Below are 27,848 nucleotides of genomic sequence, written 5' to 3'. Positions count from 1 at the left end.
TTTGGCCACCAAGGAGGATTGTGCCGGAGGACACATGGCGGCCGGCCACCACTGCCGCCACTCAGGATCGGTGACACAGCCGAAGAATAACACCTCCGACTTACTGGAGTTGGCCTTAAGACTGTTCCGCTGGAACCAGCCAAAGACCATATCCAGACAGTCCCGAATTCTCTCCCCATCAAATGGCTGATCTTTAGCACATGTGAAAAGGAGTTGCGTGTCGTCGGCATAGGACACGATCTGGGCTCCGTAAGCCTCCACCGCTGCCGCCAGGGGGGACATAAAGATGTTAAACAATGTCGGGCTCAACACAGATCCCTGTGGAACCCCCACTCCCAATGGCGGCATCTCGGCGGAGCTCTGGGAAACCCAGACCGTCTGGCGTCGGCCCTCCAGAAAAGATGAAAACCATCTGAAACACCGTCCCCCTTAGGCCGATGTCATGAAGCCTCGCGAGAAGCGCCTCATGAGGGACGGTGTCGAAGGCCGCCGACAGGTCCAACATGACTAGCATGGCCTTGCCACCCACATCCAAGGTCTCTCTGATGATCTCAGAGACCTCCACCAACGCCGTTTCCGTACTGAAATTCGGACGGAACCCGGATTGGGACGGATGGAGCAAGTTGTTAGATTCTAAATAGCTCGACAAGACACCATGAACATGTTTCTCGGTGATCTTAGCCAGGGCCGGGAGCAGTGAAATTGGCCTATAATTGGCCAGGACCTCGGCGTCAAGACCAGGCTTTTTCAGGAGGGGGATCACCATCGCCCTTTTCCAGGTGCGAGGGACACTCCCCTCTCTCAAGGAGGCATTGAGGATAGGGTTGACCAGGGGATTCACCACTGCCGCCATCCCGGCCAAAAATTTGGCAGGGCAGGGGTCAAGCGGGGAACCAGATTTGAGACTGGCCAGCAGGGCCCGGGACATATCACTTGAGACAGGTGGAAAGTCAGCCAAAACTGCCATAGGCAGGGACGATGTTCCAAGTCCTGCCCCGGGACCACAACAGCCCTCCACAACGCTCTCCGAGAAGGAGGCCTGAATAGCCTTAATCTTGTCGGTGAAAAAAGTGGCAAGATCACATGCCCACGCATCTGAAGAGACAGGCGGGGGAGAATAGGAGGAAGGGGCCGTGAACTCCTTCACAATCGTGAAGATCTCCTTACTGGAGTTCGCCGCCGTCTCAATCCTCCTAGCAAGATATTCCCGCTTGGCACCGAGAATGTCACGATGATAGGCCTTCACCACCGATCTGTAGGCGAGTTTGGCCTCCCCATCATATTGAAGGCGCCAGGCCCGCTCAGCAACCTTGCATTGACTGCGAGCCAGACGCAGCGCCTCCGTAAACCACGGTGCCGACTGTCGTATCGCTCTGTTGCTATAAGCACATCGTGGGATCAGGTAGAGGGTGCCTCCCCCCACAGGCTTCGCGTGGTCCATGGTCGGGTCCCAGCGGGCATCATTATGTCACTGGATCACAAGTCAGGTAGACCCCGGTGTCCCCACAGGGCGGGGTGAGCCCATCAGGGCCCCCGCAATGCATCACGCAAGCAAAGAAGATCATCCTACAGGGCATAAAGAGTCTCGGAATCAATCAAAAGGGGCCAGATTGTCCAGGCAGGCTTCAGTGAATAAAGTCGGCAGTTTGCGGGGTGACATCTAGTAGGTCCGCCGACACCTGCGAGTCCGGTAGTCCATATATACGCTCATCATCATTCGGGATATCGCGTGGGCTAGCCTCCAAGTTTGCGTCCGCTTCCAGCAAGCCGCTGATGACCGCCACCATCCGCAGGGCCTCTTGTTGCTCGCTGTGTATAACCTCAGTCGGGGGGCCGATATCCGCCTCTGCCCTCGCTCGCCCCGACGGCGAGGGTCGCCGTCTGTGGCGACGTCGGGGCCCTCGGTTGCGCTGTGTGTTTGAAGTCGATGGCATTGTGTGGAGCTCTGTGTCGGTTCCAGAGTCCAGCCAGGCCTCTACTGCCTCCGGAGTATCAAAAAAGTGGGTCTTATCCTGGGCTACCACCCGCAGCCAGGCCGGAAAGAAGAGAGTATTTCAATTCCAGGCCGCGGAGGCGCTGTTTCACTGCCAAGAAGGAGTGTCTCTGACGCTGTACCTGAATAGTGTAATCAGGAAATAACATAATCTTAGCGTTCTCAAGTCTGACTTCTGATAGTTTCCTAGTCTCACGCAGTATGGCATCGCAATCTCGATAGTTTAGGACGCAGATAAGCATGGGTCTTGGGTTGTTGCCCTCAGGAGGGGGCCTCGCCGGCACTCTATGGGCCCGCTCCATCACAAAGTGTTGAGAAAGGGAGCCCTCAGGAATAAGGCCAGTGAGCCATCTCTCCATGTGTACCTCTGGTTCCATGCCTTCCCATCGTTCCGGCAGTCCTACGATGCGGACGTTATTTCTTCTCGCCCTGCCTTCCACATCTTCTGCGCGGTCCTCCAGGAATTCCACACGATTGAGGAGGTCCTGGACATGTTTGTCCGTCTGCGTTACCTTAGGTGTGACATACGCCATGGCGGCCTCAAGGGCGGTCGCACGCTCCAACAGTTTCTTGTGGTCGGCCCGTAGGTGCGTGAGGTCGATGGCCACGCTATAGATTTTTGTTTCCAGGGAGGTGAATGAATGAATGAATAAAAACTTTATTTTTGGTTACTCAAAACCATTAAATAAGACATCAAACTTTAAATAAACATTTTTATCATGTCAGAGGTAAAATGATGAAAAATGAAAAGAAAAAAAACTTAAAAATGAGTAAAAACATGATTAAAAACTAAATTCATTAGTCCAGTTCTTCATGAGCCGATGTGTCTCATTGATTTTGCAGTTAGCGGCCGCTGGCCTAGTCATGCGGGGCCATCAGCTTCCGGCGTGCCTGTTCGATGAATTTGCCGAACACAGCCATATCTTTCACTGTCTCCATTGTGAATAGATAGTGGACCGCCTCCTCTATCGTTCCAATTCCTTGTCTGAGTAAAATTGGCTTTAAATTGTGATTACGCTCACCGGACAACCCCGGGCAGCAAAACAGGGTGTGAGCGAAGCTCTCTTGTTTATACTTGCATAAGCGGCACTCAGAGTGCATTATCTCAAGTCTCCTCGTGGGGTAAAGCTCTTTGAGGGGCAGAGGGTGTAATCGGAGCGCTAAAATCCTGTTAACTGCCACCTTGCCCACTGCTTGGGTGAGGTGCGATTTCGAGGTCTGTGCTAGCTGCGGGAGTATTAGGGACTCATGGAAGCCTCTTCGTTCCAATGCTTCCGGGTCAGTAGTGCGTGAGCAGAGCCGGACTTGTCTTTTTGTTGCGCTTTTAATGGCTGCATTGCTGATTAGCTCGGGGTCCCAGTTGTCCTCAGCAAGGTTCAGAGTATCTTTCGCAAGGGACAGAATATTTGACCACAGATTCATTTCTTCCAGGAAAATGTTCTTTATACTGAATTTCAGCGAGTTTTCTGGGGCCGCAATTAGCAAATATTTTTATCTTACAACTGCGGCCCCAGAAAACTCGCTTTCACGGATTGCAAGGATATCACCAAGGTTATGCCTAGGGTAAGAGTTAGTTTTACTTGTTCTCCCTCCTTGTAGGTATATTACTAGATTATAGGCAAGCTGGTCCCATTCTTTAATTATGGCCCTGTTTGTATCCTTTAATGTGCCATCCGCCCATGCTTTTTTCCATTCCTCAAACTTGTGCATAGGGCCTGCGCCCCATTTAATCCTTCTTACCAATGTATGGTGTTCGATGCAGGTTGTTGATCCCAGTTGTTTAAGTATGTAGTGGTTATCTGCTGTCAAGTCTAAAGTTGTTATTAGAGCCGCATGGTCGCTTTCCTTCTGCTGTTCAACTTTGTACCCTGTCATTAGGCTCTGTAGCCGGGTACTTAAAAGAATATAGTCAATTTTAGTAAGATTGTTGTATGTTGGCGGACAGAGGTTTCCTGGAGAATCCTTTAAGAATAAGGAACAGGCTGATGCCAGCTGATAGGCATGCAAGAGAGCATTGAATGCTTCCGTCGCGGGCGAACTGTGACTTTCTGCTGATTTATCTCCAGTGTTGTGTGTATTGAAATCCCCAAGAATTATTGAGTCCATGTGGGCATATTGTAAGAGGAGGTTTTCAATGTCTTCTAATAACTCGGAGAGCTTTTCCTTTGTTCCCCGTCCATTAGGGTTATAGTAAACATTGATCAGCAATATAGACAATGTGCCCTTACTTGATGAAAGGCATTTCAGAATGCCGGCCATGTACAAGTTTGACGTTGTTATAATTTCCCTAAATTGTATCTTCCGAGAGAGCCTAATATATATGGAGATGCCTCCAGACGGTCCGCCGAAGATGTTCTCCTTAACAGCTGGTTTGTGATAGTCCGCAAATCCCCTGATAGAGACTGGTTTGATAGCCCACGTTTCTTGCATGCAGATTATATCCATTCCAGCGTAAAACAGGGGTGTTGCGGGATATTGTATTAGTTTTAGTATCCCAGCTACGTTCCAGGACATAATAGATAAGTTCTGTTTGCCGACTGTCGCCCTTTTCTGTTTTATGCCTGGTAAATCTGCCTGCCAATGCTGTGATGTAGTATTAATTGCAACAGTACACAGTTTAGGAATTATGAGCTAAGGCTCGTGGCACCCAAGACCAATCTTCAATAGAGTTGTTTTGAATAGAGCAACTCCGGATACCTTTGCCCAGGTTTGTAGTGACCTTGATTAAACCATCACTTATCAATTTTTTGATTGTTCCACTGTTGCTCCCATGGAGTATAGAGAGTGTTTTTAAGGGTGGGAGTGGTAGCTCTACTGTCGGGGTCTCTCTTTGTGTGTCCAGTGTTCTAGGATCATTTTGATTCTTCAAGTGGGCATATTTCAGCGGCATAGGGTATTTTGTTGTCGGGCGACTCGTGATCTTTATACCCCAGTCTTCCAGTAATTGATTATTTCTTTTTAGTGTATAGACTATATCTGGGTTCGAAAAAAACAATTCTGTGGATTCATTAGTGTCATCTGGTCCTTGCATAAGAAAGGAGACAGTGTCGATATCAGATGACTTTATATTTTCCAGGCCTGGGATGTTCGCAAAAAGTTTTAGTAGGTTGCTACGGTTGAGTATGTCCCAATTGCCCTGTGAGGCATATTCTGGGTAGAGACATAGTCTCAGATCATCCTGTGTGTGGGGGGTCTGGGTCTTATATGTCCCTATTGTGGGTGAGTCTGGACTCATTTTATCCTGTCGGGTTTGCCATGCCACAGCATTGGCTTCAACGTTTACATGGGTTGTAGGGCCCGTTTTTGTTATCGGCAGAAAAACCTTGCTTGTTTCATTTACTACTATCTTGTTGGAGTCGTGGGAGTCCTTTCAGCATAATCTCTCGGGTTGACTTCCTTTGCTGAAATTCTGGTTTTGCTATATAAGGCTTTATCCGTCGCGTTGACCAGCGGGGGGATGTCTCGATATGGTACCTGGAATTCTGGCGGAGCCTGACTGCCTGCCCGAGTTGTTTGTTCCTCATGTAGATTAGGATGCCCGCTGAATATTGCGGCTCTTCCTTCCCAGTTCTTAGGGTGTTGGCCTGCACCTTCATATGTATTACCAGGGATTGAATCAAGGTTAAATTTACCTGGGTTATTCGGCCAAATAACTTTTCCGTCTGGGGTTGATGGAATTTGATGAGTGATAGACGCGACGTTGTTCTTACTGTGCGTGGGAGTTTCTTTGATTTCCGGTAATAGCCACAGCCTCATTGAGCCATTTTGATTGTGATTGCTTTTTCTGTTGTTTATTTAGCTTTTTTAATTTTTTCTTATTTTTCCGAGATAAGTGACCAGTTTCAAGGCTTGTCATCTGAAAGCTGTTTGAGTTTGCTTGTTCTTTTGCCGTGGTGCTGCATTCGTCTATAGTTGTTTGTGATATCCTGCTTGGTTCAGCTGCCGACGTCTTTGTGAAGTCCTGCTGTGGTTCTTTGCCAATGAAGTCGGCGGTCGTCTGTGTCCCAAGTGGGATGTTGTCAATATTTGACGGCTTCAAAGTTTCGTTGCTCCTATGCCTGCTGGATTCTGTTTTTAGATCTTCGATCAGCGTGTTCATTATTACTGGCAGTTTTTCCAGGCAGAGCAGCACCGGGCTACATCCACAGTCCTGTGGCTTGGATGTAACTGTGGTATTTGCCTGATCGCGTTGAATTAATGAGTTCAAGGCTTCAAGTTTAGAATCTATGCCTGATATCAGGCCGGCGACTGTGTGTAGAAGGCTTATCTGGACGTCTAGCTTATCGACGTGCATAATAGCTGCATTTACAATTGAGGACAAGACGTCATTGATCAGTACAAGGTGATGGTCCAGTTTAGCCGGCTGCCTCTCCGTTGTATGGTCCGCCCCCTGGTCTTATTGATTGTATCTAATGCCATTATGATCCGATCCAGGGCTAGCTAGGGTTGAGTGGGGTGTTGCAGAGATTTTAAAAGGCTCAGCGTGTGCACTGAGTGCTGAAGTGCTGATTTCGCCAACCCCTATGGTGTGGGTCAGCCCTGTTGCCCGGTGTGCTTTGATCACGCCGTCGGCTGGTAAAGCCCTTTGGGTGTCCCCGGTTTGTTGAGTTGCTAGAGCATGGGGGCTAACTAGGCCGGCGTTGTTATTAGGCAAAGTCGGAGTAGTTTTTGTATGAGCTAGTAGGCCACCCGGAACAATAATTATTTTTGATGATAGCGGGGTCGCTGGGCTCAAAAGAATGTTGGCTCCTGAGGGGTTAACGGCTGTGTCCGAGTTAGCTATGACGCTTTCTTGGTCTACGTACAGATGTGTGCAATTAGAGATTTTATGAGGGAAGAAATCCCGTATGTCTCTGTTACTAGCAATGTTGATTGTTGTTTTTCTATGGCTGCTTAGAGGTGAGCCCTTGTCTGGCGCTGGCGTTGATCCATGTGGCGGTGTAGTCTGATCTTGTTGGGGCTTGTTTCCATGGAGTTGTACTGTTAAGATGTCTCTATTATAATTCACCTCTGCCTCCGCCTCCTCCTCCGCTAAATCATTTTTTCCTTAAGGCGCTTTGCTGTCTTATGGGGGCGAAGTTTCTCTTGGCGCTGTAGGAGAGTAGAATTTCTTGTTCTCATCACTGTATTTCCACTATATTTCCACCCAGAGAGCGGGTCCCGGGTGGGGTCCGAGTTGCACCTTCTTGCGACTAACCCAAGGCGCAAACCCTATTTAGCAAGAGTTAGCAAGAGTTGTGGTTGCTTCAGCTCCCTTGGAACGCAGTTTTGCTGGTTTCCACTGTTATCCACTGTCTGTGCTGCCGGGCTCGCAGTATTTGCTGTGTTGTGCTGGCGGCGCTCGCAGCGCTCTTGGGGCGACTCCCAAAAGCTGTTTGATGCACTGTGGTATGGCGAGGCTCTTCCTACCCTCCCTTACAGGAGGTGTGTCTAATGTCACTGATGCGGGGTACGGGCTGCAGATGAAAAATATTTCCCAGTATTGGGTATTGGATGTTTTTTGTCCTGGGGGAGGTTTAGTGTGCCGCAGTTGGTGTGCCCCACACCTCGCGACGCTCACCCCTCACCTCACTGCCACAGCTGCGTTGCAGTCCCGGTCCTGCCTCACGCCTTGCCGCCGGTTACTCAGGGTTGATTTTTCTGTAGTATTCTATGACTCCTGCTGACTACCGGAGCAAGGTGGGGCGAGATGGATCGAGTTAGTTAATTATGAACTCTAAGCCTCTGGTTCTTCACTGGCAGTGGAGCTTACGAAGGGGCTGGCTGCGAGCGGAACTCACGGGGGTGGCCGCGGGCAAATAGGACCTAGTCGGACTGCCTTTCGGTCAGCTCCCCGGGCTCTTACTTCGCGGCCAGCATCGTGTCTAGTTTAGAGGTAGTCTGGTCTTGGTCCGCCGATTTCGCCATTGTCCCCTTCACCTGTGTGCTGCTAGCACCGGCTCTCGTTTTAGGTCCCCCAGACATGGGCAGCGTGTTGTGGTTCAATGTGTGGGCGCTTCCGGGAACCCCCTCAGGGTCCCAGAGAGGGTCACGGCTCCTGTGATGGCAGAGGAGGCCGGCTCAGGGACGTGGCCGAGCGGCAGCGCCTCTCAGTCATGTGGCCAGCTTCAGCGCACACCAGCGGGTCCGACCGCTGCCGGGCGAGCGCAGGGATGGGCACAGGGCACCTATCCCTCGCGTGTCCAGTGCACCTGGGTGATCGGTGGCCCCCTAGAGGAAAGAGTCCGGCGCAAGAGGCCTGATAGTCCCTAGGTCTCCGCCAGTCAGTCCTCTCGTTCCACCGGCCAATCAGGCGGCACACTGCAGACTGGAGTGGGACATTTGCGCACTCCCCCAGTACCCCTGGTAGTACCTTCCGGGCTATCCGAATGGACAATGGCCCCAGCAGAAGGGCGGGCAAGCGCAGAGTTACAGCAAAGCAAGTAGCGTCACACACTGCTCGCCACGGGCACGACTGAGAGGACCGACTCCGGGCTAGCAGGCAGGCTGTCAGCGTTTAGCGCACTGTCCACATTGCAAGAAGGGGGGTTCTCCAATTCACAAGCAGCAATGTACGTAGTCGGGACCAGGGGGGTCAGTCTACACGTGTGTGCGTTTCAGGCGGCCACCATATTGTCCAGTGTTGACCCGCCGCTGCGCCCGTCTCACTCACAAGGGCGCCTCGGGGCAGTCGACAGCAGGAGGTACCTTCTGTGAGGCGTTCGGTCCCGGGCCCGCACAGGTTCCCACGGCGGCCAGAGGAGTCAGTCCCGAGGGCAACCGCCTCCGCAACAGGCCTGCCAGGCATCAAACTCCACGACCTCCTTCAAGGACAGTAGGCCACGCCGGGCCGCTCCGCCGGGCATCGACTGCAGATGGGGCAGCAATCCACAATATCCCGATGCGGTCGCTGGGTCCCGCGCTGCAAGCACCGCATAGTCAGGCTCTGAAAGAGCGGCGCAGTCCTCAGTATCGCGCCGACTTGCGCGTAGAGAAGGAGGACCCGCAAAGATGGCCGCCCCGGTCCGTCACTTCCGGAGCGACAAGGCGCTTCCCACCAGTGCTAAATCTCCCAGTGGACTCATGCTGTGTCACCACGTGCCTCTGCTAGTATCAGGGGGAGAGCAGGTCCCGTGTCGTGTTTCTCCGGGTCCGCTTCGCTTTAGGCAGCAGCCAGGCCTCCCGCACAGGGCCCAACCCCAGTCTCGCCTCAGCACTCATGCCGGCCCGGGAAACCCGCAGGAGGGGCACTGACTTTCCTCCCCCGTAGACGCAGCCAGGAGCCACCACTCGGATCCAGACTTGGCAGGAGCATGGGGGACAGCTTCACACAGCTCCGCTGATGACAGGGGCCATGTGCGGATAATTGTTACGGGATATTTGCCTGTGGAAGGGGAGCTCAGCAAGGAGCTCTACCCGGGCACGTCTGCTGCCATTGCATGCCTAGCCACGCCCACATAGTTGACACTACAAATGTTATCGGTATGGTCACATGTAGGTGTCATGTCACTGGACTCTAGCTCTACCCCCTGATAAATCCTGAATTAGGACACAACCAGTCAGGGATTATTTGCACCCCCTCTGAAGGGACCTGTCTGCCCGTTAGTTTTGGACTGCTCCTACTGAACCAGGACCAAGACTGATTGGGATATAGGTAGTCTTGGTCTAGAGTGGAACAGTGGCAAAAAACGATGGTCTGGAATGCGACCTGACTGATGGTCAGAGGCCGAAATTAGTGCAAGCATTACTCTCAACACAACTCATTTCTTGCTTTAGGCAGTTTCCTGGGTTTGTATTGCACTGCACACCCTTGTTACACCTGCAGTGGCTTTTTTGTATTGAAAAATGTGTTAATCAAGTTTCACAAATGCATTGCACATGTACAAGCATTGGCAGAAGCAGGGCAAGTCTGACTAACTCAAAGGACCGTTATAAGACAGGTGGGTGTATATGCTGCTTGGAATGTGAAGGTCTCTGTGTGATGATGTGAATGAGCTCCCTTTAAGCAAGATTGACGTTCTGGTATGTTTTTGACTGAACCCTGGGGTGCCCAGCAAGGCACACGAGGAGAAGAAAAGTAAACCACAAATCCGTTATTGCTGATGGGATTGAAATGTGCCCCTGGCATGAGCAGGTGTGCCCTGGTACCTTTAATACCCCTTGATGTTCCCCAGGGATACAAGAGTATTTGCTCTGTGAATATCTGTGTTCCACTATAATTCAGATCTTACTTTTCTCCAAGGATTTGTCATGACATTGACTGCAAGTACCACCTCTCCCCAGCATGGCTGCGACCACTTCTACCCCACTGGCATCTACCAGGAGAAGTCAGGGCTCGGCATTAAGCCGTTCTGTCCACCCTTGACATCAGTGGCTCAATTGACATTGGTGGCTCAATGACAATAGCCCCACTGCACCAAGGTTAACGGATTGCTTCTACCTTCTGCAACCAACAAAATCAACTGCCTACAGACAAATCATCCAGCTTCAAAAAGTTACCACTGCTGCATGTGCTGAAAATAACATGGAGGAGCCCACTCTCTTGGAGCACAAAGATAGATACGTACCCGAGTCCCAGTCCCATGTATGATGTCTTCTGGTATATCATAAATTTCACTTTCCATTTGTACGGTCTGCTTTTTTTCATGCGATACCTTCACCCGCAAAATCCGAAAATTTGATCCACCAAGGTCCAATGCAATGAAGTCTCCTTTTTCTGTTTTACGGAAAAAACACTTTAATCAAATCAGCTTCATGCAAAGTTGTATACTCTTGCTTCTTAAGGTTCAACAGAAGTAAAAGTTAAGCATAATTTAAATGCAGTGCTGATTTGTTTTTTTCCTTCAGAAATAACATACTTATCAACATAACTTTTGAAAGACCAAAATGAAGTTTTGCCTCATTTGAAATACACTGTAAGCTTATGTAGATAGAATTAGAGCATACTGCATCAGATTTGCGACATCGACTTGCACATTAGTTTGCACCCGACCTGCAATTGCAGAATAGTCACAACTCAAAAGACCTCCGAACAATAGCACAGCAAACCGAAATTATATTACATTAAAAAAAAACACAGCTGTGTGGCTATAGCAGTTCTAGGAGAGTAGGGTCTGCTTCCTATGGTCACCCCCACTTTTTGCTGTGATACTCTGGTTTTTCGACTTTAGTGTGGCTGTGGGCCTGCTAATCAGACCCACAGCCCAGCTGTTCTCTCTCTAAATTCAAACCATGTACTTTAGGTACATACCTAATTGGGTATTGGGTCACCTTTGTGAGCCCATGTATAGTGTACCATAGGTACCCAGGGAATAGGTGCATCCAAGGCCTACCAGGGGCTGCAGCATGTATTATGCCACCCCTGGTTGGCCATCCAAACTGACACCACAGGCTGAACACTCAGCTTGGGCAAGGTTGTGTAATCACCCCTTCCTTAGATATAGTATTCCTATATCTACCCTTATATATAGACACATATGTACCTATAAGTCACTCCTATGGCAGGCCTTGACAATCCTGAAGGCAGAGTGCTTGGTTTTATGTGAGATGGTGCTCCAGCATGATATGAGCCTGTCTGCAGCTTTCGGAACCATGTCCTTATAGCTGTTCTATGATATAGCCATACCATATACTCTTAAGTGCATTATAATCCTCGCGGTTAATGCTAACTTTGGTTTGGCTTTATCAAAACATCTTGTGTAAGGTCAAACACTTTGGAATACTGTCCCGCCCCCCCCAGTCCTGGCGGTGGGGGTAGCATTCCACCCTTCTAGAGGGAGAAGACATGTAGTTACTGCTTTACCCGGTTAAAGTTAAACAGAGCCTCAGCATCACAAAATGGCTGCTGCTGCCACAGACACGAGTCTGACCTCCTGCTGCTGGACGAAACTCCGGCAGGGGAGGCCTGGCCAATAGGTTTCCTGTCAAGGGAGGTGCTGGTGATGGAGCAAGTATTCGCATGTTAAGTGACTTGCTTGTATCAAGAACCTCAAATAAAGTTAATAAACTAATTCAACCTGTTTGTGATATTAATATTGCACATTTTACACTACACGGGGTGTCCCAGTGACGCTTGGCTATGTGTTTATTAAACAAATAGTACGCTTGCCTCTAAAATGGCCGCTGCTACGCGGGAATTTAGTCTGCGCATGCGTCAGTCATACCCATGTGATGTGACGCACTCGCAGTTCTGGTGGGAATTTGTTGCTCATGCGCAGTGCACTTAAGATGGCCGCTTTGTTTTCTCATATGCTCCGTGCTTGCATTGCCGCTTTCGCAACGCTGTCTATCCTGCTTCACTCCTAATGCTATAGTTATTATGAAGTAAGGGGTGTAGTATAGCCCTTTCATGGTATACAGTGTAAAAATTGTTTTCGCTTACTTTTCATGTATCATATTCTTTGGGCCTGGGAGACGCTTACTACTCCATATTTGAAGCTCAAATGGTCCCAGTCACGTGATGGGGGAAATGAACCTTGCAGCAGTGGAACCAGGCCAGCTGACAGCCAAAGCCAAGATGCTCCTGTGAATCAACCTGTTACCCAGCAAGACGAAGCTGACTTGTACCTAATTTTGATACAATTGTATTAACTTATGTATACTCTATTGTTCACTGTAATTCGTATGTCATGGGAAGCTAGAAATTAAGGGGTGGGTACGAAAATTGAATATTAAGCCTGAGAAAGTCTAAATTGAAGGTTTTGTGATGACTTAACCTCCTCCTTTGACCAATCAGACTTTAGGGAACCTTTCACTTGCAACATTGGTGGATGGTACACTGACCAGAAAAACAGTATAACTAGCCTAGGTTTAGCTAGAGAAATTGTCCGACTTGTCCGAATAGCTGACCTGTCACTGACCCAACGAACTCTATAGGTAATTGATACAGAGAGCTGCGGAGCACTCTGTCTGTATTTCCACAGACTCAGTCGGGGTTTGGGAAACCTTAAGTGTTGGCGAAGCACTTTTGCTGGGAGATTCGAAAACCCAATCGGGGTTATTGGCAGATTCCTTGCAGAGAAGGAGTAGCGCAGGTGTTGCAACTGAAGCTGCAGGTCTTGGTCGTACCCTTGGTGAACCCGGTCCTGATCCAAACCCTGGGGTTATCCTGTCCTGACTGTCCATGAGCTGTACCTGCTCGCCTATTGGCAACCTAAGTCCTTGAGGGTCCTTTCCCGCCTTTCCCAACTGACCCGTGGCCAGGGTTAGTCTTCGATCTGTCGTACAAAAAATATAACCTATGTGGGTGTCTGTTATCTAAACTTTCCTTTCTTTTGTCTAGAATAAAGCATAATTGCATACGTCCTTTTCCCTTTTCTTTTCCTAATTTTGAGATCCTTATGCATTATTGTCTATTTGCACGTTCCATTTTCTACCTACCTTTAGTTAAATGCAGAATCGTTCATCTATTATAGTTTGTTCCATTCTTACCCTCCCTATAGATGATAAGTACAACTGAACAAATCAAGCTATTTAAGTTCCATTTCCTCTGAACCGTTAGTGAATTTCGAAAGTCTACTTTGATTAGTATGTTCCCTTTCATTACCCGCCTTTAGTGAAGTTGTGAAATTCTGTTAAGCTAAAATAGCGTGTTCCTTATTTTTCCTTTCCCTTTACTTCCGATTTCTAAATGATTCTTACTCTCATTCATAGCTATACGATATTTCTAATTCTAGTTATAGATAGTTTGATCTTTGCAAACCTGTGGCTCATGGCATATGAAGAAGAAGATGATTAGATAAAGGTGTTTAAAACTTCTTGCGTCTGTGGTCATTATAAAGAGTACTAACCGTTAGTTCAATGATACATGATATTTGGTGTTGTCTACTTACTCCCACAGCTAGCTCCCTGATCCATTTTGATCATAGGTACCTGTTTCGAGGATTGGTAAGTCAGGTACACAGAAAATAAACAGAAAGTGAACTGGATTACTGATAATAGTGTGTAGGTTACCTGATTAAAGTGTAATGAAATTATTTCATGGGCCCAAGTCTGCATTAGTTGGTCGGGTGACCTGCGCGCTCTATCAGTAATTTTCTGGTAGCAGAGGAAATGGTTTAGGGACTAGTTAAGATAGGTAGATAGGTTACTTGTTGATAAATTGTGAAAATATAATAAGTGCTGCTAAAATGTATTGCTGCTAATGGTATCGATCGATCGAAAGTAAAATTGCTTTGAAATATTATGTTATGGTTATTTTTTTTTAAATGTTTTGATGAAATGCTGCTATATTGATAAATGTATTAACCCAAATTGTTAGTGATTGTTATAGGTTTGTCTGGAATCTCCGGAGGCAGAATAGCGGGTGGTGAGTAGAATCCACCTCGCGCTGAGGTCAGTGGCTCGAGGAAAATTAGTGTATGGTTAAGCAGAACTGGAAGCACTAATTAGGGTTTTCTGTATGAATAGTTGAATAAATGATAGCAACGAGTTGGCTAATGAAACTTCAGTTGTGATATAACCTAGTAAGGGTCACACGAAAAGGAGTATTAGGTTTGTCAGTGCTTGAGTAATAGCGCGGGTTTTCTGTATGAATAGTTGAATAAATGATAGCAACGAGTTGGCTAATGAAACTTCAGTTGTGATATAACCTAGTAAGGGTCACACGAAAAGGAGTATTAGGTTTGTCAGTGCTTGAGTAATAGCAAAGGAGTTCGCTAGTGAAACTTTAGACTTAGTATATATCCCGAAAAGAGTGGATGAGTCAGAGAAGTAGCAGGTTATCTAATGCTTGTGTGAAGGATAACAGAAGGGATCTATCTGCAGTATATGAAAAGTAGACAGAAGAGGTTTACTTGCAGTGAAACAAATCTTTCCTTTCTAGACACTCGAGTACAGTGGCGAATGGTATACGTTGTAAATTAAATAGAGCACTTGCACTTTAAGAAAGAAATCAAGTTTCCGTTACCTTGTGAAGGAGGGAGTCAGTCGCGGAACTGCGCTGACGTCACTCTGTGCCGCGCTGGTATTGGTTAGAACAGCGGGTGGGTAGCGGAGCTGGTATTGTAAAGGAGGGGTGAGCACCGGAGCGTGAGTCCGCGTCTCATGAAAAGGCCGCGCACCCATTGGTCGAAATTGTTTGCAAACCCAGAGTTGATTGGTTGTTGAAATCTACAAGACGCGCTAGCATTGGAAGAAAAATAGTAAACAGAAGTACCTAATTCACGTACGAACTAGGTTTTACGAAGTATATGTGGTATCCAGAATGTTTACCTGATCCGAAATACTTAGGTTTTGCTAAAGAACAGATGCTGAAAGGCAGACCTTATAATATGTATGGAAGTAAGAGAAAAATGACTCTCGTAGACAAAGTTAAAAATTACTTCAAGAAGGATAAACCCATCAAAACTAGAGAAGGTATAATCATTCCACCACCTAATACTCCAGCATCATTCATGTTATTTGACAAAGGGTATCATACCTGTGTATGGTTGGAAAATTGGGTGGACTATACCAAAGATGACGGAGTTTTAGCATTCCCTTTGGACGGTACCTTTAATGGTAGAATTTTGTTTAATTTAAGGACCCGAATGAATGATTTACATCCCAGACCAAGAATGACGCAATATGAGGCTTTAGAAGAATGGGAGATTGAGGCCTTTGAGAGAGATAGACCTGGAATTGACAAGGGAATAAGCAAATGGTATCCGAAGATGCAGGGAGAAGCGAAAGAGAAAAAAATGAAGCAGTGGAGACAGAATATGATGATAGAAGGACTGTTCCCAGTACGTACTGTAGACGAACCCGTAGGAGGAAAAAAGACAGAGAAAACCGGGTGATTCTGAAGATGAATACCCGGAAGATTTATTAATGAAAAATCCACCACCATATGATGAAGAGTCTCGATCCCTGAGTGCGAAAAATCCCTTCTTTAGGCCTCCCAGTGATAGAAGGGCAAGTGCATCAGATCCGATAGGTCCAGGTTATAGGCCTAGCGGTAATGAGGGGTCGAGCAGGCCCGATCCGACTGTTCCATGTTATAGACCATCCTGTGGTGAGGGACCAAGTAAGACCATTCCGACTGCACCGAATCTTTACCCTCCTTGAATTCCACAAGTAATACATGAAACTTCCATAGAAAAGGTTTTACAAGACCGAGAAAGAGAAGCTCTAGTTAAAACAGAGAAATGAACTCATTCAGAAAATATCCCAGTTAAATTCAAGTCCTGAAGCTCTGACAATTCCAGTAACTATTGGACCAGTTGTTCCTCTATATGGGGATAAACAGGCTAGCCCAAAGACTACAGTTATTACCCCAGCTGTGGTGCAGCCAAGAAAAGAGCCTTTAATAGTTGATGACCAGGCAAGTGAGTGAGAGTCTGTAATTTCCCTGACTGATGGATTTGCCCATAAAGGAACCTGAAGGCAGTTCACAGAGAAAGAACACTCAGATTGGTGCAAGAGAAGTCCAGATAGAGTCAGCCTCCGGTACCAGAAGTGCCACAGTAGTGACTCCAGAAGAAATAGATCGAAGGACCCGAGAATTATAGAAAATAAATCCTCAGCCAAAACCATTAGATATTTACAAATTAAGAATAGAATTGGAAGAACTGATGGCTGGGAATGTGGGATTAGACAGGTTGAACACCCTTAGTGAGGAAGAATTAATATTAATTTGCAAAAGTATTACCAGAAACACCAGAGTGTGCCATGAGAAACTAATGGACACAGCAGCTAACATGGGAATAGACATCAGCAGATCTAAAGTGTTGCAAAAGCCCTACAGAGCAGCATTTTCTGACAAAGACTTAGAAAAAATGAATGTGTCAGGGAAAAAGGTTCAGATAAGGGAATTATTGAATCTATTACAGAAATGGGGAGACCTAGAAAAATGGAAAGCGAGGTGGGCAAAGAAAAAGGAAGACAGTAGATCCAGACAAATGACTTCTGAATATGTCCTAAAAGAAGCTGACAAGGCAGAAACTTTGTATCCTATGCAAGAAGTGCCAGGTGGAGGATATGTACATGTGCCATGGTCCCGACAGGATATTGTGTCATTTACAAATGATTTCCCAAAATTACAAGAAAAACCTGTAGAATGGTACAGACAGGTTGAGAGATTTATTAAGGTTCAAAAATGTCTCCTGAAAGATCTAGATGGGTTCTTTGACATTGTAGTTCCCGTAGATTTATGGACAGAATGTAAAATTGCTGTTGATTGGCCAAGTGAAGAGTATGCCAGAGACCCAAAGACAGGAGCTCCTTCGGGAGAAGTAATGAAAAAATACAACCAGGTAATACTGTACTTGAAAGGAAAGGTGCCTGCTAAAGAAACTGATTGGACCCGCATAGATAGAACTACCCATAATCGTGATGAAACTGTACATTCTTACTATGAACGACTGTTACAGGTGTTCAAAATGTACAGCGGACTAGATAACATTGAGATGAAGGACATGACCCATTTTATTTATCGATTCGTTTTAGGGCTGAGACCTGAGATTTCTCAATGGATCAAAGACAATAAAATCTGTTGGCAAGGCAAGCCTATTGATGAGGTTCTGAAGTACGCCAAGTATTGTGAAGATGAGCTGGAAAATAAACGAAAAGAATTAAACGATAAAGTTATGTGGGCACAAGTAAAATTAGCAGAGCGTCAAGAACAACAGTTAAGTAAAATGAATATTACCCAGAATCAAGGCCCTGGGGGTGGAGGAAAGCCCAGAGTAAAAATGAGTCGAGAAGAGGCTCGAAAAAAGTTCCCCTGTCATGGGTGCGGAAAGATAGGGCACTGGAGGGACGAGTGTAAGGCTGTGCAGAATGATAATGTCCACATTAATGATTTAAATCCGCAGGTGCAGAATGAGGGACCACGAAAGACACAGCAACAGGTAAAACAGCAACAGTTGCCTCGTGCACCTAGTCCAAACTATAGGAGCAAAGCACAACAGGGTGAGGAAGCAGAAGTTTGGGAAGGAAGGGAGGATAGAAATGAAGCAACTTTGCAATTCCTGTTGAATGATACATTCCTCTGTGATGAACCTTACTGACGGTGCCTGAGGGGGGAGGACGAGGAGTGCGTGCTTGGCGCCTCATTGCCGGTGGACCAGTCAGGGCCATACATTGAAGGAAAGGTTGAAGGAAATGATGCCACCTTTCTGTTGGACACTGGTGCTACCCGTTCTACTGTGAGAACAGCAGATGTTCCAAACCTACCCCTCTCGGGAGAAGCAATCCAAGTAGTGGGTGTTTATAATCAATTAATTAGTACCCCAGTTACCGAACCCATGGAGATTATAATAGGGAATTTTAAAGAAATGCATAGATTAGTTGTCTGTGATTCAAGTCCTGTGAACTTACTAGGACGAGACTTGCTGTGCAAGATGAATTGCACCATCTTTTGCACCCCAAAGGGTGTTGAGATACAGACCCCAGATGAAGACGGAATTTACAAATTAATGTTAATAAGGCCTGACTCAGAAATTAAAAGACTGACAATACAAGACTTACCCGAAGAGCTCCAACAGACAGTGAAACCAGAGGTATGGGATTTTACTGGAAAAGATGTAGGATTAATGGCAAATGTTTACCCAATTAAAATAGCCATAAAAGAAGATGCAGTTTACCCGAACACTAATCAGTATAAGATGAGTGCAGAAGTAAAAGCAGGGGTTGCTGTCGAAATAAAAAGATTGTTAGAAGCAAACATTAGACAAGAAGTAATGAGCAGTCCTTGTAATTCACCCATAATTGGAATCAAGAAACCTAGAGGAAAGTACAGGGTAGTGCAGGACCTGCGCAAGGTAAATAAAATCGTTGTTCCTTGCTGTCCTATTGTTCCACATCCTGCAGTAATTTTGTACCAAATTCCATGGAATGCTGAATGGTTTACCGTTATTGGCCTATGTCACGCATTCATTTCAATCCGATTGCATCCAGACAGCAAATTTCTTTTCTCATTTGAGTTCGACAGTCATGTCTACGTCTGGAACCGTGTCCCTCTGGGGTACATAGAGAGTCCTTTGATTTTCAATCAGATTCTGAAAAAGTGCCTTGAATCCTTGGTCTTACCTGGAAAATCAGTCCTGGTGCAATACATAGACGACCTCTGGGTGGCGTCTAAAAGTCGGAAAGACTGTGTTGTTGACACCATTGCCTTACTGAACCATTTAGGTGAAGGAGGGCATAAAGTATCACCAGACAAACTACAGTTCTGCACCTCCTCAGTGAAATATCTGGGACACCAGATAGAGAAAGGTATCAGGAAAGTTACCACAAAAAGAATTAGGATAATTCGAAACATGCATCTACCCAATACTCAGAAAAAGATCAGAATGTTCCTTGGAGTTGTAGGATACTGTAGACAGTGGATTGTGGGATTTGCGGTTTTAGCAAAACCATTAATAAAAATGACAAAGAAAGGAGCAAAGGACCCAGTGGAGTGGGATGAAAAAAGCATGTCAGCTTTTACAAAGTTACGAGACTGTCTGTGTACAGCTCCCGCATTAGGAATGCCTGATTACTCGAAAGAGTTTGCACTGTTTTGCGACACACGAGACAATTGTGCACTGTCAGTCCTAACCCAAGCGCGTGGTTTGACTAGTACAGTGGCATATTTTTCTGCTACTTTGGATCCAGTGGCTGCTGGATTGCCTGGATGCCTGAAAGCAGTAGCTGCAACTTGCATGAGTCTTGAACAGAGTGAATCCATCATTATGGGACATCCTGTAACTGTGTATGTTCCACATGCAGTTGTGATCTTACTGACCAGAACTAAAACTCAGTATCTCACCCCTAGTCGGCTGACTAAGTATGAGAGAATTCTGGTGGTGCAGCAAATGTAACCATTACTCGATGTAACATATTGAATCCAGCTACCCTATTACCGAATTCACTCATTGCAGAAGTAAAGGGAGAGGTTGAGCATGATTGCATTGACCTGACCGAGTTCAGTACAAACCCACGCCCCGATATCGAGGAAATGCCCCTGCCTGTTGAAGATTACAAACTGTTTGTAGATGGCTCGTGTCTAAGACAAGAGGATGGAGGCCTAAGTGCTGCATACGCTGTGTGTACATTAGAACGTGCAGTAGAAGCGTCCTATTTGTTTGGAGTCAAGTCTGCACAAGTAGCCGAATTGGTTGCATTGGCAAGAGCCTGTAAAATTGGGAAAAATAAGAGAATAACCATATACAAGGATAGCCAGTATGGTTATGGGGTTGAGCATGACTTCGGCCAATTGTGGCTGCAAAGAGAGTTCCTGACTTCTTCAGGTACTCCTATCAGAAATGGAAAGGTTGTACAGGAGCTTCTGGAAGCAATCCAGTTACCAAAAGAATTGGCAGTGGTCAAGTGTGCTGCTCACTGCAATGGCAATGAGAATGTGACAGCAGGTAATGGATATGCTGACCAACTGGCCCAACATTGTGCAAAATATAAAATGTCGGTCAATATCAAATTGGGGGGCGGAAGCAGCTGCCAACTTATGGTGTTTGAAGATGTACAAACGTGGGAAGAACTGAAAGAATTGCAGAATGCAGCAGGGCCAAAGGAAAAGAGAAGGTGGAGAAAATCTGGTTGTCAGAGATGAAATGAGGATGGTGTCATTGTTTCCAGTGATGAGATGCCTGTGTTGCCAGACAGCTTGCTTGCTCCTATGGCTAGGCTAATCCACGGGGATGCACATGTGGGAAGAGATGCAATGGTTCGTGTTTTTAGACAGATATGGTTCAATTCGAAATTCAGGAACATTGCAGAGGCACTCTGCCAGAGATGCTTGACCTGTCAACAGTATAATCCCGGAAAGAAAACAGTAGTTTCACCAGGTAAAATTGGAAAAGCAGAAGGTCCTTTCATAAGATTACAAATTGACTTTATACAGTTACCCCCCTGTAAAGGAATGAAGTACGTCCTTGTCATTGTCTGTCTGTTTTCAAAATGGGTAGAAGCTTATCCAGCAAAGAAAAATGATAGCATTACTGTAGCCAAATTGTTACTGAGGGAACTAATACCTAGGTACGGATTTCCAGTCACAATTGAATCAGACAGAGGTGGGCATTTTCAGAATGAAATAATAGGCCAAATCTGTGAAGCATTCAAAATTACACAAAAACTGCACTGTGCATATCACCCAGAGGCTTCTGGAGTGGTAGAACAACTGAATGACACTATCAAGTCGAGATTGGGAAAGATTTGTGAATCTACTGGAATGAATTGGATAGACGCTTTGCCCCTTGTTTTGATGGGACTCAGAAGTATTCCAGATCGGAAGACAGGCCTGAGCCCCCACGAGATCCTAATGGGAAGAGTAATGGGACAAGCATGGGTACCAGGACACAAACTGATACACATTTCTGATGATTTGGTGCTAGAGTACTGCAAGCAACTGGGTGACCAAGTGCGTTCTATCTCGCACCAGATTGGGGAAGATGCCGTCGCCAGGCCAGCAACTCCAGCCCATGACTTGAACCCTGGTGATTGGGTTGTGATTAAGAAACACACTCGGAAGAGTTGCCTTGCACCGAAGTGGGGAAAACCAAGACAAGTGATCCTTGTTACCACAACAGCGGTGAAGTGTGCAGGGGTGCCACAGTGGATCCATGCTAGCCATACGAAAAAGGTGACAGAAGACGAAGAAACTGAGGCTGAAGGTTGTGCAGCTGAGGGGTCTCCAGACGTTGGTCCTGAAGTAGCTGATGACGAACAACCGAGCACCAGTCAAGATGATTGGGTCCCAGTAATCGACCTGACACTCGATCCAATAAGAACCAGAAGACAAACCTACTTAGATAGAGAGTGGGATAGTGAGGACGAGACAGGAATAGAAGGAGATAATCAGATCATCGAAATCCATGTCAAAGCAGATGATGAGGAAGGTCAGATAGGGACAGAACAGGTTATTGACACACCTCCAAGAACTCCTGAGATTGAAAAGGGACAGATAGAAAATAGGGCGGAAGTTCAAGCGGAAGAGGATCAAAAGTTCGAAGTGCTTGAACAGGATCAGATAGAACTAGACGAATGCGTTCAGGAAACAGAAGTTGAAACAAACAAAAGTCAAATTCAGCATATACCTGAACCAGGCCAGTTTAGTAACCAGGCAGAAGAAACTGAAATAAGACCTGGGACTAGTCAGACAGAAAGGGAAGAAGAAGACGTTGAAATAGATGTGCCACAACTGAATGAAAACAAAAGAGCATTAGAAGAAAGCCAAATAACAGTGCAAGTTAAAAGATTCAAGAAGAAGAATAGAGAACCAAGGTTCATCAAAAGACAGACTAAGACTAAAGACTGTAGAGGAGAAGCTTGAGCAAAGGAAACAAGACTCCAGTGAAGCTGAGCAGTCTGGAGCAAAGCCTAAGAGAAGAAGTGCCCGAATAAAAAGATTGAACAATAAATATCAGAATCCTGAATGGACTTATCTGGTGTTGGAGGAATTTGAAAATCTTGATATAAGTGACGAAAGTGATGAAGAATTGATTGCTGACCAGAGTACCGAAGAAGAAGAACCAACCTGAAGTTGCCCTGTGTAAGCAACCTGTACAAAGTTACAAAGAGGGGTTGAAAAAACTTCTTTTGAGCCAAAATGTCTGATTCCAATGTGAATGGAAGGCCTAGACGTAATTGTTGTAAAACATGCTGCCAAGTATGTTTATGTAGTGTAGCACTAGTTCTGATACTATGGATAGGACTGACTATAACTATTCCTTCTATGATGAGTAAAAACCCAAGTCTGTACCCAAATAATAACCTACCAGATGACACTGTAGAATCACACACTAGACGTACGCCACAAAGTGTAGATGTACTAGACAGACCACTTAGCCTGAAACAAACAAAACTAGATTTAGAAGCACCAGATGAGGAAGGATTACACTTTAACAAAATCAGGAACAATACTCATTTAAATGTTTTCGCAAACCTATTAGTACATTATGTAGAGACGATGGAAATAGACAACTGTTATGTCTGCATGAAGCTACCCACTTCAGTAACTGAAGGCGTGACCTACCACCACTTGCCTTTAACCTATGGAATTTCCTGTAGTATACTAACTAGCTTATTTTACAGAAGAGGACCTTTACTGTATTATTACTCAAACCTTGACGTGAAATTTTCTGAAACTCCTGTTAGAAGAAACCTGAACCCTGTACATACGACTAGAGAAGCAGCTAAATGCATGAGTGATTATTTTCTAACTGTAGGAAAAATTAACATAGATGACGCACACAAAAATAACTTGACTTGTTCCTTACATGAAAAGGAGAAAGAATTTCTGGATATGGTAGAAAAGAGAAGAGAAAGTTTCCAAAAGAAGGCCAAAGACAAAACTCAGAAAGTTCCTAAATGGGCATAAAGTATAGGGAGCACCTCAAATGGTGGAGCCAATGCTGCCTTGTTGCTGGATTTCGAAAAGAAAGGGAAACTTTGTCTTCACAGAAAAAAGACTAGTTACTATAATAACATATTCATTGGTTCCAGTGAATGCGAACATAATTACAAGGTAATTGGGGGTTCGGGATTTAAAGATGGGTCAGAGCCAGTGTTTCCCGGAATTTATTTTATATGTGGAAACAAGGCTTATTTCAAATTGCCCAACCATTGGTACGGAAGCTGTTACTTTGGTATTGTCTTCCCAAAGATATACCATGTGGGGAAAAACACTGGAAGCACTGAAAAGACTAATAAATTAGCACGCACTAAGAGAGAAAGTGCTGGGGAAATCGTGGGAGATATTTTTAGTGCATTGATAACTGCAGTGGGAGTGACTCTGAATACACACAGAATTTGCAAATTGTCAACAGTAGTGGATCGGTTATCTACTGACACTGCTGGAAGTTTCCTGATGGTCAATACCGAAATGGTTGCGATCAGATCTATGGTTTTACAAAACAGGCTTGCTCTTGACACCTTATTAGCAAAAGAGGGCGGGGTCTGTAGAATGTTGAAAGCGCAACATTGTTGCACTTACATACCTACAAAAGTGTGGAAATCAAAAGGTATGTGAGGAACATAACAAATTTGGAAAAAGAGCTCAAACCACTGGAGGTTGACAGTGCCTGGAAGAGACTAACTGATGGTCTCTACTCTGTAGGCCATTGGTTTTCTAACTTAGGGAAAAGTCTTTTGAGCAAAATACTGATGGCAATCATGGGGATAAGTATAGCAGTGTTTATTATATTCATCTGTTGCAAACGTCGCAAACCTCAGAAGAAGTACACTGTGAATAAAAGAGGAGTGAAGAGGAATGTGGATGAGCTAGAATTAGAGGAACTGAATAATCAGATTTATAAAAGGGTGAAAAATTCTCACCCTAATAAAGAAACAAAAGAAAAGATGAATCGAATGTTTGAAGAAATTGAACTGGGGAAAAATGTGAAAAGTTGGCATCTGGTTCCATTAATAGTGATAGTAAATATCATCAAAGAGGGGATTGATGGAGCAAGTATTCGCACGTTAAGCGACTTGCTTGTATCAAGAACCTCAAATAACGTTAATAAACGAATTCAACCTGTTAGTGTTATTAATATTGCACATTTTACACTACACGGGGTGTCCCAGTGACGCTTGCCTATGTGTTTATTAAACAAATAATACGCTTGCCTCTAAAATGGCAGCTGCTTTGCAGGAATTTAGTCTGCGCATGCGTCAGTCATACCCATGTGATGTGACGCACTCGCAGTTCTGGTGCTCATGCGCAGTGCACTTAAGATGGCCGCTTTGTTTTCTCATATACTCCGTGCTTGCATTCCCGCTTTCGCAGCGCTGTCTATCCTGCTTAACTCCTAATGCTATAGTTATTATGAAGTAAGGGGTGTAGTATAGCCATTTCATGGTATACAGTGTAATCTTTTATTCTGTGTTTCTAAATTGTTTTTGCTTACTTTTCATGTATCATATTCTTTGGGCCAGGGAGACGCTTACTACTCCATATTTGAAGCTCATATGGTCCCAGTCACGTGATGGGGGAAATGAACCTTGCAGCAGTGGAACCAGGTCAGCTGGCAGCCAAAGCCAAGATGCTCCTGGGAATCAACCTGTTACCCAGCAAGACGAAGCTGAGTTGTAACTAATTTTGATACAATTGTATTAACTTATGTATACTCTATTGTTCACTGTAATTCGTATGTCATGGGAAGCTAGAAATTAAGGGGTGGGTACGAAAATTGAATATTAAGCCCGCGAAAGTCTAAATTGAAGGTGGTGTGATGACAACCTCCTCCTTTGACCAATCAGAATTTAGGGAACCTTTCACTTCTAACATTGGTGGGTGGTACACTGACCCGAAAAACAGTATAACTAGCCTAGGTTTAGCTAGAGAAATTGTCCGACTTGTCCGAATAGCTGACCTGTCACTGACCCAATGAACTCTATAGGTAATTGATACAGAGAACTGCGGAGCACTCTGTCCATGTTGGCGAACCACTTTTGCTGGGAGATTCGAAAACCCAATCGGGGTTATTGGCAGATTCCTTGCAGAGAGGGAGTAGCGCAGGTGTTGCAACGGAAGCTGCAGGTGTTGGTCGTACCCTTGGTGAACCCGGTCCTGATCCAAACCCTGGGGTTGTCCTGTCCTGACTGCCCATGAGCTGTACCTGCTCGCCTATTGGCAACCTAAGTCCTTGAGGGTTCTTTCCCGCCTTTCCCAACTGACCCGTGGCCAGGGTTAGTCTTCGATCCGTCCTAGGTAAATATAACCTATGTGGGTGTCTGTTATCTAAACTTTATTTTCTATCGTCTAGAATAAAGCATAATTGCATACGTCCTTTTCCCTTTTCTTTTCCTAATTTTGAGATCCTTATGCATTATTGTCTATTTGCACGTTTCATTTTCTACCTACCTGTAGTTAAATGCAGAATCGTTCATCTATTATAGTTTGTTCCATTCTTACCCTCCCTATAGATGATAAGTACAACTGAACAAATCAAGCTATTTGAGTTTCATTTCCTCTGAACCATTAGTGAATTTCAAAAGTCTACTTTGATTAGTATGTTCCCTTTCTTTACCCGCCTTTAGTGAAGTTGTGAAATTCTGTTAAGCTAAAATAGCGTGTTCCTTATTTTTCCTTTCCCTTTACTTCCGATTTCTAAATGATTCTTACTCTCATTCATAGCTATACGATATTTTTAATTCTAGTTATAGATAGTTTGATCTTTGTAAACCTGTGGCTCATGGCATATAAAGAAGAAGATCATTAGATAAAGGTGTTTAAAACTTCTTGCGTCTGTGGTCATTATAAAGAGTACTAACCGTTAGTTCAATGATACATGACATTTGGTGTTGTCTACTTACTCCAACAGCTAGCTCCCTGATCCATTGTGATCATAGGTACCTGTTTCGAGGATTGGTAAGTCAGGTACACGGAAAATAAACAGAAAGTGAACTGGATTACTGATAATAGTGTGTAGGTTACCTGATTAAAGTGTAATGAAATTATTTCATGGGCCCAAGTGTGCATTAGTTGGTCGGGTGACCTGCGCGCTCTATCACTGGCACCTCCCCAGACAGCCTGTAGTGGATTGGGGCAGGGTAGGTTCAATGGAAACTGCTGTTTCCAGACACTGCCTGGGGCACACAAGGTGCTCCATGCATAGCCCGGTTCAAACCAGTTGCTGGGGCACTCCAGCCCCAGCTCTGGCGCGAAACTGGACAAAGAGAAAGGGGCGTAACCACCTCCTTCTCAGGTTCCACCCATAGGAGGGACCTAGCAGGTAATCCTTAGATTAGTATAAAGTTAGGAGCTGTGTCTACAGACATTAGATTACCCTGGGAAAAAACTCTGAAAGGAACTCTTGGACCTTCGACGTTCCATTTCGACTGGAAGACTGAAGACATCTCCCTTGTGGTCAAGGAGTGACCACCCTGTGCAAACAGGCACCACCAGTAACTTGCCGGTTTGCATTGTCGACGCTCCCGCCGGAACCTGAAGACTTAGCAACACAGCCTCTGGACTTCCAGACTTCTCTGACTCTGACCCACATCCACAGCAAAGCTGAGACCCGTGTCGGACACGAAAGACGTGGGACCGGACTCCCTGCAGTACCTGCTTTTTGCTTCCTGTGCAGCTTCTGAGGCACCCTTGAAGTTGTGCATTTGGATTTGAGAAGCATCAGCCTTGAGCCGCATATGCACCGAAGCACAGCCCTCCACACTCCACGAGTGCCGCGTGGGGCCTGCGCCTGCATTTGAGCTCAACGCGTCTTTGCGGTTGCTAGCCCGTTGGCTAGTGACCCCTCTGAAGACATCCTTTTGAAACAACACCGCTTGCCTGGTTGCTCCGGGCTTGGTCCTGATTCCCTGCAAAGGAGAAGCGCCCCAGACCTTGCTGGTCTGAACAGACCCTACGTGGATTGCATTTGCCAAGGTTTGTTGGGTCCAATCCGGATACCGACACCGCTAACAGCTAGATCCGTCGTGGGACAGCTCGACTCCAGCTCCTGGTCGTCGTCGACGCCTCCTGGACCTCGTGGCTGCGGAGACAAGCTTCACCTCTTCACCTGATTGCATCTCAACATCGCCTGGTTCCTTCCTGGTTTCTTCCTGGTCACTGGCTAGTGACCCAGACTCTGTCCCCTCTGCTTTCAGGTTCTTCACTGCTCCGATCCACCCTTGGATCCATCCGGACACTTTCCTCCTGGTCGCTTGCAGCACTTTCTTGCAGCTCTCCATAGGATTCATCGACGAAACCCGACACGAAAGAACACCTATGCACCCGGCTTCCCTGGGTGAGGTAACTCGAGTACTCCGGTGCTCCCATGGGTAATAACTATCCAAGTGTCCTACTTTAACTGGGTTTTCCCGTAGTCCACCTGGAAGTGCCCGTAATCTACTACTTTGTAACTTTGACGTTCCCATTGAAACTCTATGGTAACTTGCATGTGTGTTTAGACACTGCACGCGCATCCTGTGGAACTCCTACTTCCTAACCGTTGGTTGT

General features: G+C 45.9%; 1 protein-coding gene across 1 annotated transcript in view; it reads right to left on the bottom strand.

The window, feature by feature from the left end:
* Positions 1-27,848, bottom strand: part of LOC147711436 (hexokinase-1-like) — a 2,269,016-nt gene that overhangs the window by 1,970,204 nt on the left and 270,964 nt on the right. Inside the window, exon 3 of the mRNA XM_086919487.1 lies at positions 10,540-10,688. Coding sequence (XP_086775613.1) covers positions 10,540-10,688 — 149 coding nt within the window. The remainder of the gene's footprint in view (positions 1-10,539; positions 10,689-27,848) is intronic.

Source organism: Lissotriton vulgaris, chromosome 5 (assembly GCF_964263255.1).
Source record: "Lissotriton vulgaris chromosome 5, aLisVul1.2, whole genome shotgun sequence".
NCBI lineage: Eukaryota > Metazoa > Chordata > Amphibia > Caudata > Salamandridae > Lissotriton > Lissotriton vulgaris.
Note: the sequence above shows the minus strand (reverse complement) of the source record. Positions and strands in the feature narration are given on the sequence as shown.